This window comes from Pygocentrus nattereri, chromosome 4 (genome assembly GCF_015220715.1).
Source record: "Pygocentrus nattereri isolate fPygNat1 chromosome 4, fPygNat1.pri, whole genome shotgun sequence".
Taxonomy (NCBI): Eukaryota; Metazoa; Chordata; class Actinopteri; order Characiformes; family Serrasalmidae; genus Pygocentrus; species Pygocentrus nattereri.
The window spans coordinates 49,141,459-49,159,616 of NC_051214.1; the positions used below are offsets into that span (position 1 = coordinate 49,141,459).

Sequence of the window (18,158 nt, forward strand, 5' to 3'; positions counted from 1 at the left end):
ATATGTGGACGCAGCTTGAGGAAATCAAACACCAATTTCAGATGCATTTTATCACACGATGTGGTCACATCAAGCCTTGTGCTTTTGTGCCTACGTCTGCACACTTGCCCTCCCTGAACCTGTCCCTGCATACCCTCGTTGCCGTGGCGACTGGAACACCTCCATGGCAACAGTTGGGCCGAGCCAGGTGCTGTAGTAACGGAAAGCTGTTAATCGGGGGGGGGGAAGAGGTGAAAAAACGAGATAGACAGACAGTTAGCCATGATAAAACATCCTATTTCCATAGCAACATCGATCACCATGGCAACATTTTTCGTGGTTTTGTGTGTTTCTGACATCTAAACAAGCTGGAAAGGTCACACTTGAACCTCTTGACACTGAAAGCAAATCAGATATAAGTGTAATTCATTATGTATGTATGTGATCAGGTCTGACAATAACTGACATCTCAGAGTTATTACTGTTGTTTTGCTTTGCAGATGTATATCGTATATCATACATTATGGTATTACATCTGCAAAGCAAAATAATAGTAATAACTCTGAGATGTCTGAGTGGTACTATCAGGCAAATGAGCCGAGAGAGCTGTGTGGTGTGTTAAGCAGCTCTAACAGCTAATCAGAGTCATTTTAATCTGCCTGGGGTTACAAAGGCCACAATTAATAATCATTCTGGAGTGACCGCACTCTCTGGTAGCTTAACCATCTCTTCTTTCTCTTTCTCTTTTTTTTTTTCCCCAGCCGTCCCCTGTGGTCAGGGAGTCCACTCTTCCGAAAAAATGGTGGAGTAATCCTACAAGGTAAGACCCTTTCATGTGTTATTTATGCGTCAGCACTTCTAATTTTGTGTCTTTCTGTTCAAGCAAATGAGCAGTTTAAAAAAAAAAAAACCTGCTGTCCATTCAAAGAGGTTTTACAGTTATCTGTGGCTCGTGTAGTCTGTTGTTTTATATAGAACAATTATGATTTTCGAATAAATTTTCAAGTTTTTTGATGCTGTAGTTTTGGCCAGTTGGGGTCCTGGCAAAATCCATCCATCCATCCATTTTCTAAGTCGCTTCTCCATCAGGGTCGCGGGGGTCCTGGCAAAATATTAAGTAAAAATGAAATAAAACCACATCTGAGCCACAGATTTGTTGAGACCTTTTTATTTGGCCCTTTCAGTGTTTGACTTTGACACCCCTAGTCCAGACTATTAGAATTGGTCTATCAGAGAAGTCCGCCTGTTGGCGCTGAGAAGCCGCGCCAGGCATTACGATGCATGTGATGTGGGAATGTGGGAAAGTAAAATTAAGATTAGATTAAGAGACCCTTATTAGTCCAACAGGGAAAATTCACCTCCGCAATCTCATCCCTCCATGCAGTTAAACACCACATACACACTATGGGGCAGTGAGCACACTTGCTCGGAATGCTGGGAACGAGAGCCTCCTAGTTCACTTCCATTTGTTTTATTAATAAAAGGTATTGGAAGTAAATTCATTATGGATCATTACAAATACTTTGCTTTAAAAGTACCAAGACGTGACACAGTGAGAAAATAGAAATCCTGTATATATATAAAAAAAAAGAGATGCATCGTTAATCGTTTTATAATCGCATCGCAGCCCTCGGAGTCGTAATCGAATCGTGAGGTGCAGAGAGATTCCCAGCCCTGGTTGCTAGAGTGCAGCTAGGCATTTGCTCTGCTCCGTCAGATCTGGAGCCCTCGGAGGTCGCCTGGAGTCGGACTGCTTTAATGTTGGGCCTCTACAGCATCGTCTGCACCTCACTGCTACACAGAAATGGGCAGCTAGGCTGCGTTAGAAAGTCTTTCATTTAAGAAAAGTTCTGAGGTGTTTCGCCTTAAATGGAGAAGGTCTTTGTCTTACCTAGACGCAGGAGCACGGCGTGTGGGTCTGAATATTAGGTGCTCTTTTTCTAGCTAACTGTTAAATCGCTAGAATGAAAACGCGCTGTGCCTCCTTTCACTTTGGCTTTGTAATTTTTTGTTGTAACTGTTTCAAAACTAATAAAGTAATTTAAAGACTGAATTCGTGAAGCTCATTATCTGAATTAAATACAGAGTAATTGTGTAGTTCCCTGCTTTTGCTAGGGTGTTTCTAATTGGTTGCTATGGTATTTTTTAGGTGGTTGCTACAGCACTGCTGTGTAGCTAAGTGGTTGCTAAGGTGTCCAAGATGGTTGCTAGGCTGTTGCTAGGTGGTTGCTTTAGAGTTTCAGATGGTTGCTAGAGTGCAGTTAGGCATTTGCTGTGTTATCTCAGGAGGGTTAGAAGGTGTTGCTAAGTGGTTGCTATGGTATCTTAGGTGCTAGGGTGTTGCTAACCAATTCAAATGTTAATCCAGGTGGTTGCTATGTTGTTGCAAAGGTACTGCTGACTGGTTGCTAAGGCATCCAAGATAGTTGCTAGGGTGTTGGTAAGTGGTTCCTATAGGATGTTGCTAACCAGTTCATGTGATTCCATGTGGTTGCAGTGATGTTGCTAGCTTACTGGTAGATGGTTACTAACTGGCTGCTAATGTATCCAAGATGGTTGCTAGGATGTTACTAGATGGTTGCTATAGTGTTTCAGGTGGTTGCTAAGGTGTGGCTAGGCAGCTGCTTTCTTATCCCACATGGCTTTTATGATGTTGTTAAGTGGTTTCTTAAGTACCTTAGGTGGTTGCTAAGATGTTGCTAAACAATTTCAATGTTATTCCAGGTGGTTGCTATGTTGTTGCTAGGGTACTACTAGGTGGTTACTAACGGGTTGCTAATGTATCCAAGATGGTTGCCAGGGTTTTATTAGGTGGTTGCTTTAGAGTTTCAGATGGTTGCTAGAGTGTGGCTAGGCTGTTGCTATGTTATCCCAGGTGATTGCAAAGGTGTAGCTAAGTGGCTGCTATAGTAGGTTGCTAACCAATTCAAATATTGATCCACATAGTTGATACATTGTTGCTATGGTAGTTCTAAGTGGTGACTAACTGGTATTGTGATATAAACCGAGTCTGTTCTACAGTTTCTCATTAGGCTGAATGAATAACCGGCTCTAAATGTAGGTATTGTGATATAAACCGAGTCTGTTCTACAGTTTCTCATTAGGCTGAATGAATAACCGACTCTAAATGTAGGTATTGTGATATAAACCGAGTCTGTTCTACAGTTTCTCATTAGGCTGAATGAATAACCGACTCTAAATGTAGGTATTGTGATATAAACCGAGTCTGTTCTACAGTTTCTCATTAGACTGAATGAATAACCGGCTCTAAATGTAGGTATTGTGATATAAACCGAGTCCGTTCTACAGTTTCTCATTAGACTGAATGAATAACCGGCTCTAAATGTAGGTATTGTGATATAAACCGAGTCCGTTCTACAGTTTCTCATTAGGCTGAATGAATAACCGACTCTAAATGTAGGTATTGTGATATAAACCGAGTCTGTTCTACAGTTTCTCATTAGGCTGAATGAATAACCGACTCTAAATGTAGGTATTGTGATATAAACCGAGTCCGTTCTACAGTTTCTCATTAGACTTAATGAATAACCGGCTCTAAATGTAGGTATTGTGATATAAACCGAGTCCGTTCTACAGTTTCTCATTAGGCTGAATGAATAACCGGCTCTAAATGTAGGTATTGTGATATAAACCGAGTCCGTTCTACAGTTTCTCATTAGACTGAATGAATAACCGACTCTAAATGTAGGTATTGTGATATAAACCGAGTCCGTTCTACAGTTTCTCATTAGGCTGAATGAATAACCGGCTCTAAATGTAGGTATTGTGATATAAACCGAGTCCGTTCTACAGTTTCTCATTAGGCTGAATGAATAACCGGCTCTAAATGTAGGTATTGTGATATAAACCGAGTCCGTTCTACAGTTTCTCATTAGACTGAATGAATAACCGGCTCTAAATGTAGGTATTGTGATATAAACCGAGTCCGTTCTACAGTTTCTCATTAGACTGAATGAATAACCGACTCTAAATGTAGGTATTGTGATATAAACCGAGTCTGTTCTACAGTTTCTCATTAGACTGAATGAATAACCGGCTCTAAATGTAGGTATTGTGATATAAACCGAGTCCGTTCTACAGTTTCTCATTAGGCTGAATGAATAACCGGCTCTAAATGTAGGTATTGTGATATAAACCGAGTCCGTTCTACAGTTTCTCATTAGGCTGAATGAATAACCGACTCTAAATGTAGGTATTGTGATATAAACCGAGTCCGTTCTACAGTTTCTCATTAGACTGAATGAATAACCGACTCTAAATGTAGGTATTGTGATATAAACCGAGTCTGTTCTACAGTTTCTCATTAGACTGAATGAATAACCGGCTCTAAATGTAGGTATTGTGATATAAACCGAGTCCGTTCTACAGTTTCTCATTAGGCTGAATGAATAACCGGCTCTAAATGTAGGTATTGTGATATAAACCGAGTCCGTTCTACAGTTTCTCATTAGGCTGAATGAATAACCGGCTCTAAATGTAGGTATTGTGATATAAACCGAGTCCGTTCTACAGTTTCTCATTAGACTGAATGAATAACCGACTCTAAATGTAGGTATTGTGATATAAACCGAGTCCGTTCTACAGTTTCTCATTAGACTGAATGAATAACCGACTCTAAATGTAGGTATTGTGATATAAACCGAGTCCGTTCTACAGTTTCTCATTAGGCTGAATGAATAACCGACTCTAAATGTAGGTATTGTGATATAAACCGAGTCCGTTCTACAGTTTCTCATTAGGCTGAATGAATAACCGACTCTAAATGTAGGTATTGTGATATAAACCGAGTCTGTTCTACAGTTTCTCATTAGACTGAATGAATAACCGGCTCTAAATGTAGGTATTGTGATATAAACCGAGTCCGTTCTACAGTTTCTCATTAGGCTGAATGAATAACCGGCTCTAAATGTAGGTATTGTGATATAAACCGAGTCCGTTCTACAGTTTCTCATTAGGCTGAATGAATAACCGACTCTAAATGTAGGTATTGTGATATAAACCGAGTCCGTTCTACAGTTTCTCATTAGACTGAATGAATAACCGACTCTAAATGTAGGTATTGTGATATAAACAGAGTCCGTTCTACAGTTTCTCATTAGGCTGAATGAATAACCGACTCTAAATGTAGGTATTGTGATATAAACCGAGTCCGTTCTACAGTTTCTCATTAGGCTGAATGAATAACCGACTCTAAATGTAGGTATTGTGATATAAACCGAGTCCGTTCTACAGTTTCTCATTAGACTGAATGAATAACCGACTCTAAATGTAGGTATTGTGATATAAACCGAGTCCGTTCTACAGTTTCTCATTAGGCTGAATGAATAACCGACTCTAAATGTAGGTATTGTGATATAAACCGAGTCCGTTCTACAGTTTCTCATTAGACTGAATGAATAACCGACTCTAAATGTAGGTATTGTGATATAAACCGAGTCCGTTCTACAGTTTCTCATTAGACTGAATGAATAACCGACTCTAAATGTAGGTATTGTGATATAAACCGAGTCCGTTCTACAGTTTCTCATTAGACTGAATGAATAACCGGCTCTAAATGTAGGTATTGTGATATAAACCGAGTCCGTTCTACAGTTTCTCATTAGACTGAATGAATAACCGGCTCTAAATGTAGGTATTGTGATATAAACCGAGTCTTTTCTACAGTTTCTCATTAGGCTGAATGAATAACCGACTCTAAATGTAGGTATTGTGATATAAACCGAGTCCGTTCTACAGTTTCTCATTAGACTGAATGGATAACCGGCTCTAAATGTAGGTATTGTGATATAAACCGAGTCCGTTCTACAGTTTCTCATTAGACTGAATGAATAACCGACTCTAAATGTAGGTATTGTGATATAAACCGAGTCTGTTCTACAGTTTCTCATTAGACTGAATGAATAACCGACTCTAAATGTAGGTATTGTGATATAAACCGAGTCCGTTCTACAGTTTCTCATTAGGCTGAATGAATAACCGGCTCTAAATGTAGGTATTGTGATATAAACCGAGTCCGTTCTACAGTTTCTCATTAGACTGAATGAATAACCGGCTCTAAATGTAGGTATTGTGATATAAACCGAGTCCGTTCTACAGTTTCTCATTAGGCTGAATGAATAACCGGCTCTAAATGTAGGTATTGTGATATAAACCGAGTCCGTTCTACAGTTTCTCATTAGACTGAATGAATAACCGACTCTAAATGTAGGTATTGTGATATAAACCGAGTCCGTTCTACAGTTTCTCATTAGACTGAATGAATAACCGGCTACAGTTCTGTTCTACAGTTTCTCATTGGACTGAATGGGATTTTTACCAGCGCTCTGTAAAGCTTGTCCAACCCCATAGCTGTAGGCGGCGCATGGATAGATCAGTTGGGAATTTCCATTGTCTTCTCCCCGTAACATTACCTTTGCTTCAGTTACCTCCAAGTGCTTCTTCATCTTTCATCTTCTCTGTCTTTCGCCGGCCCTGGTGGTGGCTGAGCCGTTAAAATAGCCATTCAATACCAATCAGAGTGCTCACTCCCAGCACAGAGATCCGCGTGGTGGGAGAAAATAGATCCATTATCCGTCTGAACGGCTTCCTCCTCCATTACTGAGCGCCTGTTAATGGAATAATGGCCCCAGAGCTGCTTCACTAGAGAGTCTGAACGAGACTACGCTCTGTGTATTTGGCTTCTGGGTGATAAGTAGAGTGGGTGTCTACTTAAAGCGGTAGTTTGGCCAAAATTCCAATTTACAATTTTTTCCCTCTTAACTGAGAATGTTGTTGTTCAGCCAGGACATGTGTGTCTGAAGTTTGCCTCTTTAGGTTTAACATTGGAGATATGAATCTAATGTAGCTAACAAGTAATGGGTATACCCCACAAGTTAGTGTCACACAGCAGGGTTTGATAACATGACAGGTTTCTTAACTTTATTGTGATAAACTGACTGTAGCTGTGTTCCTAGGCCTAGTCTGCAGCCGAGGCAGGCTACATTTCTCAGCCGCTACATCATAGAAGGCTGTTTCAGAGTGAAAGACCCTTCATATGCAGCCTATGTTCCAAGTGATTTCAAGGATGCAACAGCTGTATCCTTCCAGGCCTTTGGTTCCCCACAAATGATACATCCATCCATCCATTTTCTAAGCCACTTTCTCGGTCAGGGTCTTGCGGGGGTGCTGGAGCCTATCCCAGCAGTCTTCAGGCGGAAGGCAGGATACACCCTGGACAGGTCGCCAGTCCATCGCAGGGCAGACAGACAGACAGACAGTCACTCACACCTAGGGATAATTTAGCATGTCCAATTGGCCTGACTGCATGTCTTTGGACTGTGGGAGGAAACCGGAGAACCCGGAGGAACCCCACACAGACACGGGGAGAGTCTGGGTCTCCACACAGAGAGGACCCTGGTCGCCCAGCCGGGGAATCGAACCCAGGCCCTCCTTGCTGTGAGGCGACAGCGCCACCCACCACGCCACCGTGCCGCCCACAAATGATACAAAGGGGGAAAAAAAACAGCACCACGAAAGTGAATGAAAACAAGTCCTTTGGAGCAGAGCTTGTTTTAAAAAGTAAATTGTTCATGTCCTTTAGTTCAACTTTGTTACCTTATAAAGTTTAAAGTAACTGATGAATTAAAGCATTCATCCATATATATGTAGTTTATTGTACTACGTAGGAACGTTACATTTACGGTATTCGGCTGACGCTCTTACCCAGAGCGACTTACAATTGTGATTATTGTTACACAGGGAGGCGAAGGCGGTGTTAGGAGTCTTGCCCAAGGACCCTTATTGGTATAGTGTAGGGTGTTTGCCCAGGTGGGGATTGAACCCCAGTCTACAGCGCAGAAGGCAGAGGTGTTACCCACTACACTAATTACTTAGTCTCCTTAATTACTGTGAAGAACTTGACAAACTCAACGCGACACACTCCGTTTTCAATCAGAATCAGATTAATAGTATTCATTTCATCTGTTTATTAACACTGAGACTGAGTGGTCTGATATCCTCAGCGTGCTCCGACCCTAATCATCATTCTACACACAGCAGGCTCTCAGAGAAATCTCAGCTTTGCTCATGCAGTATTATGTTAATGAGATGAGATCAAAGTGCTGTACAGGTGACGTTTGTGTTCTGTTTAGTTCCTCAGAAAGTGATCCAGCACGGCACCCGGCTCAGAACTGAGGGGCTTCTCCCAGTCATCAGACCCTTACCCATAAGTCCTTTAGGGAGGACCACAGGAGTGAGGTTAGTATCTTTCTAGTCTTAACCTCAGATGTGCTGCCCACAGAGGAGACCCTCTTACTACCATGATTTTGTTTTGACTGGCTGTCCGTGTGTATCTCTGTGCACTGGCTCCCTCTTCGTGCAGGGCCCCCTAGTGGCCAACTCAGATATTTTTAATGAATGTAGTCAAACATACTTTTTTTAACTCTGTTTTTTAACTCTGTTTTTTAACTCTGTGTGAAATGTTGAGCTGCTAGTGAGTAATGAGGAGTGAAAGGGGAAGGGTGAGGATCCCCTGCTGTGAGAAAAACCTTATACCTCTCCACAAAGATGACCATGCTGAGACAAAATGAACATCTGCAGCTTTCTTCATATCAAACACTCCTGCATGACTGACACATAAACACATAGTTTACACACAGTAACAAGAAAAACAAATATAGTATAGTAAGAAAGCAGTAGAAAATATATAGCAGGCAATTTCATGAGGACAGTTTACCAACAGAATTGGAGAACATACACCCAGGCCGAGAGCTTGCTGTTGATAAAGTAATAATAAAAAAATAATAATAATAATAATGCACAAAGCAAAATAAGTATAAAAATAGGAGGTGAAATAAACAGTTAAAATAACTTGGAATAGCAATCACCTTTCTGCTGTGCAGTGGGAAACATTTATTTCTATATTGTTTTTTGTTTTTTTTGTACCTGGTAATTGCAGTCACATGATGTCTTAAGTTTAAGTGTCTTGTCCAGCCGACTGCTAAATACCTGTATTTTGTGAGTCTTTCCATAGAGAAACAATTTAGAGTAGTAATCTCCAAGTAAACATTGTCAATATTTAAAAATACTGTAAAGTTTATTTGATCTGTGTTCAGTGAATGGTCATGATCACAGAACGCAACTTGTATGGCATTAATGGAGATTTGTAATTAGATGTAGAATCACCTGCACATAGATGAACATTACAATCAGTTACAGATGAAGCAGTATTGTTGATACATTGAAAACAATACTTATCCCAGAACTGAACCCTGAGGCACACCTTTAGTAACTGATTAAAATTCTGAATGAGTATTTCCTAAGGTAACACACTGCCTTCTGAAACCACGCATAAGCAAAACTGTCAAAGTCGATATCTTCTAAGGGTTATGGGATTTTGAAGATGTAAAGTCCAAAGGCCTTTTAAGTGTCTTTAAGATTCTGAAAATGTACGTTCAATTAAATGTGTTCAAACTCTTGACTGGTGGTGTACTTCACATAAAACATAAAATGTGTCGTCACTTACGCAGAGACCACAGTTTAGGTTAGAATTTTTCCCCAGTGTGTTAAATTTAGTAGATAAACAGTAATAAAAAAAAGAGAATGTGTAACTTATTTGCACTTAGAATATCGACAACTACGTCATTAGACCAGGTTGCCCAAATTTCATCTGTAGTTACTAAGTGTAGCACAGTTGAAATGGTATAAATAGCACATATATACAGTATCTTCAGAGTTTTAAAGGTCCCAACTATCTGTTTGTGTTTTCAGAACGGTTCTGGGTGATTATCTGACCCGAGATAAAGCCAGTTTATCCCGCAATGATCCACCGGAGGAGTGCAGTTCTTCTTCCAGTTCTCCCCACACCACCCAGCCTGTCTGCATCCAAGCTCAGAAGATCATCAGAGTGGTCACAGAGGTGAAAAAGGAGCCTAGAGACTTCCCGCTGAGCACCACCATGGTAGCATCAGAGCAGCCTATCAGAAGAACGAACTGCACCAAAGTCCGTCTGCTGAAACCCGGTGATACACTTCCTCTGAAGAAGAGGAGGGCGGAGAAATTCCCACCCAGCGACAATGAGGACGAAGAAATGAAGGAGGCGGCGGGGTCGCTGCTTCACCTGGCCGGAGTACGAGCCTCCCAGAGCAAAACCAATCAGAACACCTCCAAAGTCCAGAGAGAGGCGGAGAAAGATTCGCCAGACTAACATAGCATTGATTTTTAGCGTGCCAGTGATGCTGTTCCTGCCAGTGTTTGCTCCCCGACAGGCCCCACTCGTTCTGTTTTTTAGAATTTCAGGTGAATTCATATGTGGCAATATTGATCAAATCAACGTTTTACTTACGTTCAAGCACTATTTTTTTTTTAACAGGCCTCGGTTTGTTTTTTGTGCGCTCGTGTGAAGGGATACAAGCCATAGTGAAAGTCATTAACATACGAGGATTTTTCATTTTCACGTGTCATACGGCTGACTGGTGCAGGAGATGTCAAAATTCTTCCAAAAGTAAAGCGGAAAGCTTGACTGAGGCTGTTTTCACATCTCTACAAACCTGAGGTTGATTTCAGAGCTTGGTTCATTTTAGCCCAGTGGGTTTTACTCCAAGGGTTGCCAGATTCAGGCCATTTCAAACTTAGCAAAAAATATGGAACGGGTTCAAACTTGCCCAAAATGTGTTTTAACCAACAAACTGCTATATACTAGTGATATGGCCAGAATTACACTTAGCGGGGGCCTGTTTACAGATCGGCAAGCGTTAAGGCTAAAAGACATGAAGCCGAGCGCCACAGCTTGCCTTTAATTCATCTGGCTGACATGAGTTGCTTTAACAATTGCCAGCATACCACAGCAGTTAAAGGCTAATTAACCACATTGCGATGTTCTTGTCATTTTTTCACGGTATTGAACTTGCCAGCTGGATGAACAGCCTAGAAGAGCGCAGATCAGCAGATCAGGAAGAAGAGTGTAGGTGAAGCGGTTACATCCCGGAGCCTGTATAAGGAACAACATTTAGCACCATTTTTAGTGATAGACAGTAGGATTCTCAATGTAATTTGCACAGTAAAATATTTCAGATTTACTTTAGTAGTTAAAAGTAAAGAGAAACCCCAGAATAATGAGCCTTACTGAAGCATTTAAATCAGTTCTATTTGGGGGGAAAACATGATGTATAATTATAGAAATATATCAAGACCAGGACTGTACCATACCGACCACCACTACAATGAAAGTGTACAATGAAAACCAACAATAAAACAATAAACCTACCTATAAAACGATTCACGGCATAGTCCCACTCACAAGTGGCCCCCTCGGCACTGTAGCTGCACCTCCTACCCTTTAATGCCATGTAGCCCAAATGGCTTATTTTCTTTTTGATAATTCTGGTTTAAAACCAGCGCATCACTTGTTTCTGAACTAGCTTGGTGTGAAAACCAAAAAATCTGGAAACTCCGCAAACCTCACACTTCAGTGTGTGACGTAATCTAACACCTGATTCCTCTCTTTCGTAATTACCAACTCCCTTGTGTGCCAGAGCAGGAAAAACACTAAAATATGTAAAGCACAGGATTGGGAAGCATTCCCTCAGCCTGTATGAAAGCAGATGTTTGAACATGAAGGTGTTCCCTTAGGCTCTGTTCGTGACTAAAGAGCCAGCAGACTGCCCTGTGAGAGACAGATCCATTCACTCACAGGTATTTTTCAGCTCAGACATTTAAAAACTGCTCTGCTGGTTATAAAAAGTGCTATAACATTTCTAAGGCTTTGTTCGCACTGCAGGTAAAAGTGGGCCGAATCAAATCATAATGCTACGTTATCTTCATCACTGCTTTCCAAAACTGCTACAGCAATTTCAGAAGCTTCAGAAGCTTTTCACATGTGTCTCCAATGTATACACATTAATAACCTTTATTTATACCGTTTTATGAATAACATTAAGTCAGTGGTTAAAAAACTCGCAGTGCGGTGTGGAACTGAACGGGACCGTTAACTCCGGCTTGGAGTGTGTGTGAAAACAGCCTTAAAGGTTTTACCTGCTGCTCTTACTCTGGGAAGTGCCAAAGATGATTCCTACATAAACGAGTGCAGCTAAACCAAGTTTATTTAGAAGAGTACCTGACAAAACGGTGACGGAAACAACCTACGCTGCAAAAAATGTGTTCTTTGTGTTCATTTTCATGTTGAAATGATTCGAGGGGTGCGCCGCTGTTTAATCACTAGAGCCGGTGTAAAGGAGGGATCGTTGATTTCAGAAGCTGGCTAACAAAAGTGCTAGTTAGCAAGCTAGATAAAACCTCTCTAGTCCTGACAGGTTGAGTGTTGGTGGTCCTGCCTTCTAGTTTTAATGGGTTGGATATTGGTGATCCTGATGGGCAGGATGTTGATGGTCCTGCATGTTTGTCTTGATGGATTGGATCATGGTGGTCCCACCTCTTTGACCTGATTGGTTGGGTGTTGGTGGTCTTGCATCCTTGACCTGATTGGGTAGATATTGTCAGTCGGCCTCCTTGTTCTGAGTAGCTAGACATTGGTGGTCCTGCATCTTTGTCCTGATGGGTTGGATGTTGGTGGTCCTGCCTGTTTGACCTGATTGGTTGGATGTTGGCAGTCCTGATTGGTTGGTTGTTGGTGGGCCCTCTTCCTTGTCTTGGTCAGTTGAATGTTGGTGCTTCACATCCCTGTCTTTGGTGGCTGTTAGTGGTCCTACATCCTTGTCCTGATTGGTTGGATGTTGGTGGTCTTGCATCCTTGACCTGATTGGTTGGATGTTGGTGGTCTTGCATCCTTGACCTGATTGGGTAGATATTGTCAGTCAGCCTCCTTGTTCTGAGTAGCTAGACATTGGTGGTCCTGCATCTTTGTCCTGATGGGTTGGACGTTGGTGGTCCTGCCTGTTTGACCTGATTGGTTGGATGTTGGCAGTCCTGATTGGTTGGTTGTTGGTGGGTCCTCCAACAGTTGAATGTTGGGTCAGTTGAATATTGGTGCTTCACATCCCTGTCTGGTTGGGTGTTAGTGGTCCTACATCCTTGTCCTGATTGGTTGGATGTTGGTTGTTCTGCATCTTTGTCCTGATGGGTTGGAGGTTGGTGGTCCTACCTCTTGGACTTGATTGGTTGGATATTGGCAGTCCTGATTGGTTGGTTGTTGGTGGGCCCTCCTCCTTGTCTTGGTCAGTTGAATGCTTCACATCCCTGTCTGGTTGGGTGTTGGTGGTTCAACCCCTTGGACTTGATTGGTTGGATGTTGGCAGTCCTGATTGGTTAGATGTTGGTGGTCCTGTATCCTTGTCCCGATTGGTTGTATTTTGGTAGTCCTAATGGGTTGGATGTTGGAGGTCCCACCTTTTTGACCTGATTGGTTGGTCCTGCCTATTTGACCTTATTGGTTGTTAGACCCACTGCTTTGACTTGATTGGTTGGATGCTGATGGTCCTGTTTCCTCGTCCTGGCTGGTTGGATTTTGGTAGTCCTGATGCGCTGGATGTTGGTGGTGCTCCTCTTTGACATGTTTGGTTGGATGTTTGTAATCCCACCTCTTTATCCTGATTAGGTGGATATTAAAGAAATATTCACACGTAAAAATCAGTGATCTCTCCTTTAATGAAAGATTAAGATCAGCAAATTTCACACATTGCATTTACTCTGAATTGTTCACAGACTTTTGTTTGTTCACTCATATTGACTTTACAGATTACCAATGCACCCGACTCTTATGCTGTGCACCCAACTTTTTTAAAGAAGAGAATACGTCATTTTTTTAAAGAAGAGAATTAAAAAAAAAACTAAAAAAAACAGAATGAACACACTGCACCAACTCAGAACCTTTCATTCTGCCGTTCAGTTTTTAAGCAGGTAATATTTTCTTAATGTTTGTGAAAAATGTCTAATGGATGACGAAATGCAAAATCAGATGCAATATATAAATAATTTCTGCCAAGCTTAATGTAAATGTACAGCACAAATTCATAACTGAAGCACACTTAATAATATTAATAATAATAATAATATGTATATTATACAAAGCAATGGTACAAAACGTGTCTTTTGTGTTACAATATCAAACCGTACCATTACATGTTTACTTGATTTATTTGATTTGTATTGTTTTCTAAAACGACATTACAATCTAAGCAATTTTATCCTGCAGGATAACACTGTAAAAAAGATCAGAACTTTATTATTACTATTTTATTATTATTTTTTTATTTAAGCTTATAATTTAGCCTTACCAGTTTTCTCAGTTATACTGCATGGGTGCTTGTAAATAAGAAGAAGGTATTTTTTTCTCCTTCTTATTCAAAGAAAATGTACGATAGGCGATGTATTTAGCATGAAGCATGACTTATTTTCATATGGCAGTAGAACGTAGAGGTTTCTTCTCTGTTACTTTTATGAAGGCTGTGTCCGACGACTCTTCTAATGGAAGATACTTCATGGATTTTAATTCAGAAGCTCAGGATTGTTTTTTGGGCTTCAGGTGAAACCGATGTTGTTCGTTGTACAATCCTCAGTTTGGTGGTCCGCAAAATCGTCCATGTAAGTGTCCAAATGTTCGTCGAGAATCTGTGTTGAGTGAGTTTTCACTCTGTACACCCTTTAAACTTGTGCCTGTCTTCACTACGTGTGCTTGGATGTGTTTATGGGTTTATTTAGTTGGTTTTCTATGTTTTGTAACGGACAGTTAGGTCTCATAAATAATCCGTTCGAGTTCAATATAAGAAGTTCATAACAGGGATGAACAATGATATTGGAATCATATTGATACCTGTGTAAACTGTTTGGCATTGGGCTTAGATCTTAGAATTGAATGATAACCAACACTGTTATCTGATGACACCTTTCTGTTAAACGTTTAGACGAGGCTACTTCGCTAATATATCCACGTTTTGTTCATTTTGTTATTACTGTTCAAAAGTTTGCAAGCACATGTTATGAAATGTTGTTTATATACAGTAATAACAGGATTTGAATATTACAAACTAGACACCAAATGTTTTTTTGATGCTTTATTGAATATTTCAAGAATTCTGTGACCCAAGAAGCGAATAAATTAATAAAAAATGAACTGAACATTTGCATAATCTCATCCAGAACAACATCAGATTTCATTATGTCACAGATTGTGTTCTGGTGTTCTTGCCTGAGTGGGGATGTGAACCCTCTCCTGCTGCACCGAAGGCTTTTTCAGTCATGCTAGAATCTTCTGCAGCTCTGGTCATCCTTTTGGACCCCATCTAATATCTCTGTTTTTATTCACAGCTTCCTGATGATCTGATGAAACCTGGGAAGTTGTTCTGGACAAGCATATTACACTCATTTATCTGAAACTTTCTAAGAAACCGTGATTACAAACTTTTGAACGCTGGTGTTAATCAATAAATGTTACATTTCTCCACGATGCTAAAACAGGTGAGTTTAATCCAGGTTCGTTTTCTATGGGCGCTTTCACACCTACCTTGGTTGTTGAAGGCCAATCAAGTAAGACGTATTATTATGGCTTTAGTGGTGACGCACAGACATTAAGCATCTCTAATTTCACGCACAGTTGGAGTTTTTGGCTCCGGTGGTGGTCAATATGAAAGTAACAGAGAGCTACAAAGTTTCTAAGCACCAAACACCTGCATATAAATTAATTATATAATATATAAGTAACTTTAACTGATGCAGTGTGGAACCAACTGAGCCCAAATAAATCGATACAGTATTACAGAAAAATGAAGTCTTATGAGTTGGATTTGTAGCAGTACATTGTACATTTAGGGCATTCGGCTGACGCTCTTATCCAGAGCAACTTACAGTTTGATCATTTTACACAGGGAGGTGAAGGTGGTGTTAGGAGTCTTGCCCAAGGACTCTTATTGGTGTAGTGTAGGGTGGTTACCCAGGTGGGAATTGAACCCCCGTCTACAGCGTAGAAGGCAGAGGTGTTACCCACTACACTAACCAACCACACATTGTATGTTCTGCAACACTAATATGCAGTGGGTAAACAGGCAGGTGCAGTTTCAGACTGAAATAATTGGTAGTTATTAGTTAAATTGGGGCTAATCTGAGTTTAAACTACTTTAACTTAGCCTTAAAGTGCCCAAAATAAACCTTCCAATAAACCTTCAAAGAAAACTTGTGTAGTTACGTATTTACATTTGAACAGTGCAGCAAAATGACAGTAAAAGCTCTCAACTTTGAAGGGTAATCATATCAGCCATGCTTCCCAAAGGCATCCAAGTTTTAAGACCATCTTAACTGGTAGGGCGAGTGTTGAGTGTGATGCTCGCTTTACCACTGAAGAATCATCCTCGTACTAAGATGCTTTGGAGAAGCCCTGCCATGATCCTTCAAGTCCTCTGGCTCGACTTTTGGCCTTTCTGGGTCTGTTCTACTGGTTAACAAATGTATGAGCTGTGTTTGTGGCCCGTGTTTCTTGTTACGACACAAAAACGTCTAATAATCTTAGTAAAAACGACTCGGCAGCTCAAACGGAAAAGAGAAGGGAAGCACGGGAGGAGTTTTGGAAAACCAAACCTCTCTAGTTTCCTTCTCTTTCGTTTTGAAGTCACTGCGAGCCTCTGACAGTTTCCACTCCACATCAAAGGGAAAAGCAGTGAGTTTTGTGATGTTGAACCTTGTATTTTCACACGGTTTGTAAGTCAGATAGTTGGGCAAGAACCTCACGAAGCTGCCCGTTTCCTTCATGTGCAACCATTACTGCCAAAGAACACTTGACTACATGTAAATAATCTGGCGGTCTGTTCTGTGATGAAGTCTCGTCTCTGCTCCCGTTTGTTCCTGCTGAGAGTTACAGTGACGTTTGTGTAATGTTTTGTCTTCCAGTCGCAATAATAAACGATGAGTTTTGAAGGTAAGTCGGCTTATTGACTCATTTTTCAGAGTACACTCTTAAAAATGACGGATTTTATAAGACAAAAACAACATATAGAAACAGCACTCTGCAGAATTAGATGGTTCTCTGCATGATGAAGGGTTCTTCAGATTGATGGAGAATGGGTTCGATATAGAGCCTTTTTGAAAGTGGTCCTATGTGGCACCAAACTCTTTTGGTGCTATATAGAACCAGCTACAGCACATTCTCCATCAATCTGAAGAACCCCTTTTTTACGCAAAGAACCCCTAAATCATGCAAGGTTTCTTTGACTGTCCAAGGTTCTGTATGGAACCATTTTCCTTACTAAGGAACTCTTGAACCGTCTTTAAAAGTGTAGTTTATATTTTTAATACATAATTTATCCATAATTCATATTCATAATTTAATATTTTGCTTAATTCAATAACTTAGCCAAAAGCCACACCCATTTTCTCCCCTTGCTGTGATGCCAGCAGTTGTATACAGAACCAAAGAACCATCTTTTTTAAGAGTGCGGAACTCTTTTTGGTGCTATAAAGAACAGAACCGTGTAGAACCATCTTCAGTACATTCTCCATCAATCTGAAGAACAATTTCACAATACAAAGCCCTTTAATCATGCAAAGGGTTCTTTGAGTGTTCATGGCTCTATGTAGAACTATTTTCTTTCCAAAAGAACCCTTGAAGAACCGTCTTTAAGTGTGAAGTTTGCTTTAGTCTCTTGGGCTCCCCCTGGTGGGCTTGAAGCCACAAAGTTTTGTCATGCTTTTAAAAGATATTTTCAGACATGCTGGCAACACCTACATAACCTGTATATACACTAACGTTTCATTTAAATCAGGTGATTTAGAATTTTTACATTTTTTACCTAAACAACATTGGTTATCACATAGATCACTAACAGGCAAATGAGTTTCATAATCATATGCTTTAGTCTAATCTTATTATTTGAGTTAGTCCCAGTACTTCCAGTCCATATATCCACTTTAAATTTACATACTCACAAATATGCAACTTTGTAGATGAAGTGGGATTTAATCAAGAAAGAAAATCTTGGTTAAATTCAATTTAAGCACATTTAAAACGGCCAAAACTACCAGAGTTCTGTAGAGCTTAATAAGTAAAAACTAAAAATGAAACTTTTTTTTTTATAAACAAAACAGAAACGACTAACTAACATTACTGCCTGAAAAATATGTTCAAAGAAAAGAAAATTCAAAATACACGAAAACAAAAGAACGAAGGGACACAAAACAAGTGATCTGTGTCTCCCTATTTAACCTCATGGACTTCTGCTGTACATTAGTGAAAGAAAATC

The 18,158-nt window shown here is 40.3% G+C and overlaps 1 protein-coding gene across 1 annotated transcript in view; it reads left to right on the forward strand.

The window, feature by feature from the left end:
- The window catches only part of ches1 (checkpoint suppressor 1), a 61,763-nt gene extending 44,922 nt beyond the window's left edge, over window positions 1-16,841 (forward strand). Inside the window, exons 4-6 of the mRNA XM_037537932.1 lie at window positions 741-799; window positions 8,130-8,235; window positions 9,748-16,841. Of these exons, the coding sequence (XP_037393829.1) occupies window positions 741-799; window positions 8,130-8,235; window positions 9,748-10,183 (601 nt within the window). The 3' untranslated portion in view covers window positions 10,184-16,841. The remainder of the gene's footprint in view (window positions 1-740; window positions 800-8,129; window positions 8,236-9,747) is intronic.
- Window positions 16,842-18,158: the final 1,317 nt, after the last annotated feature.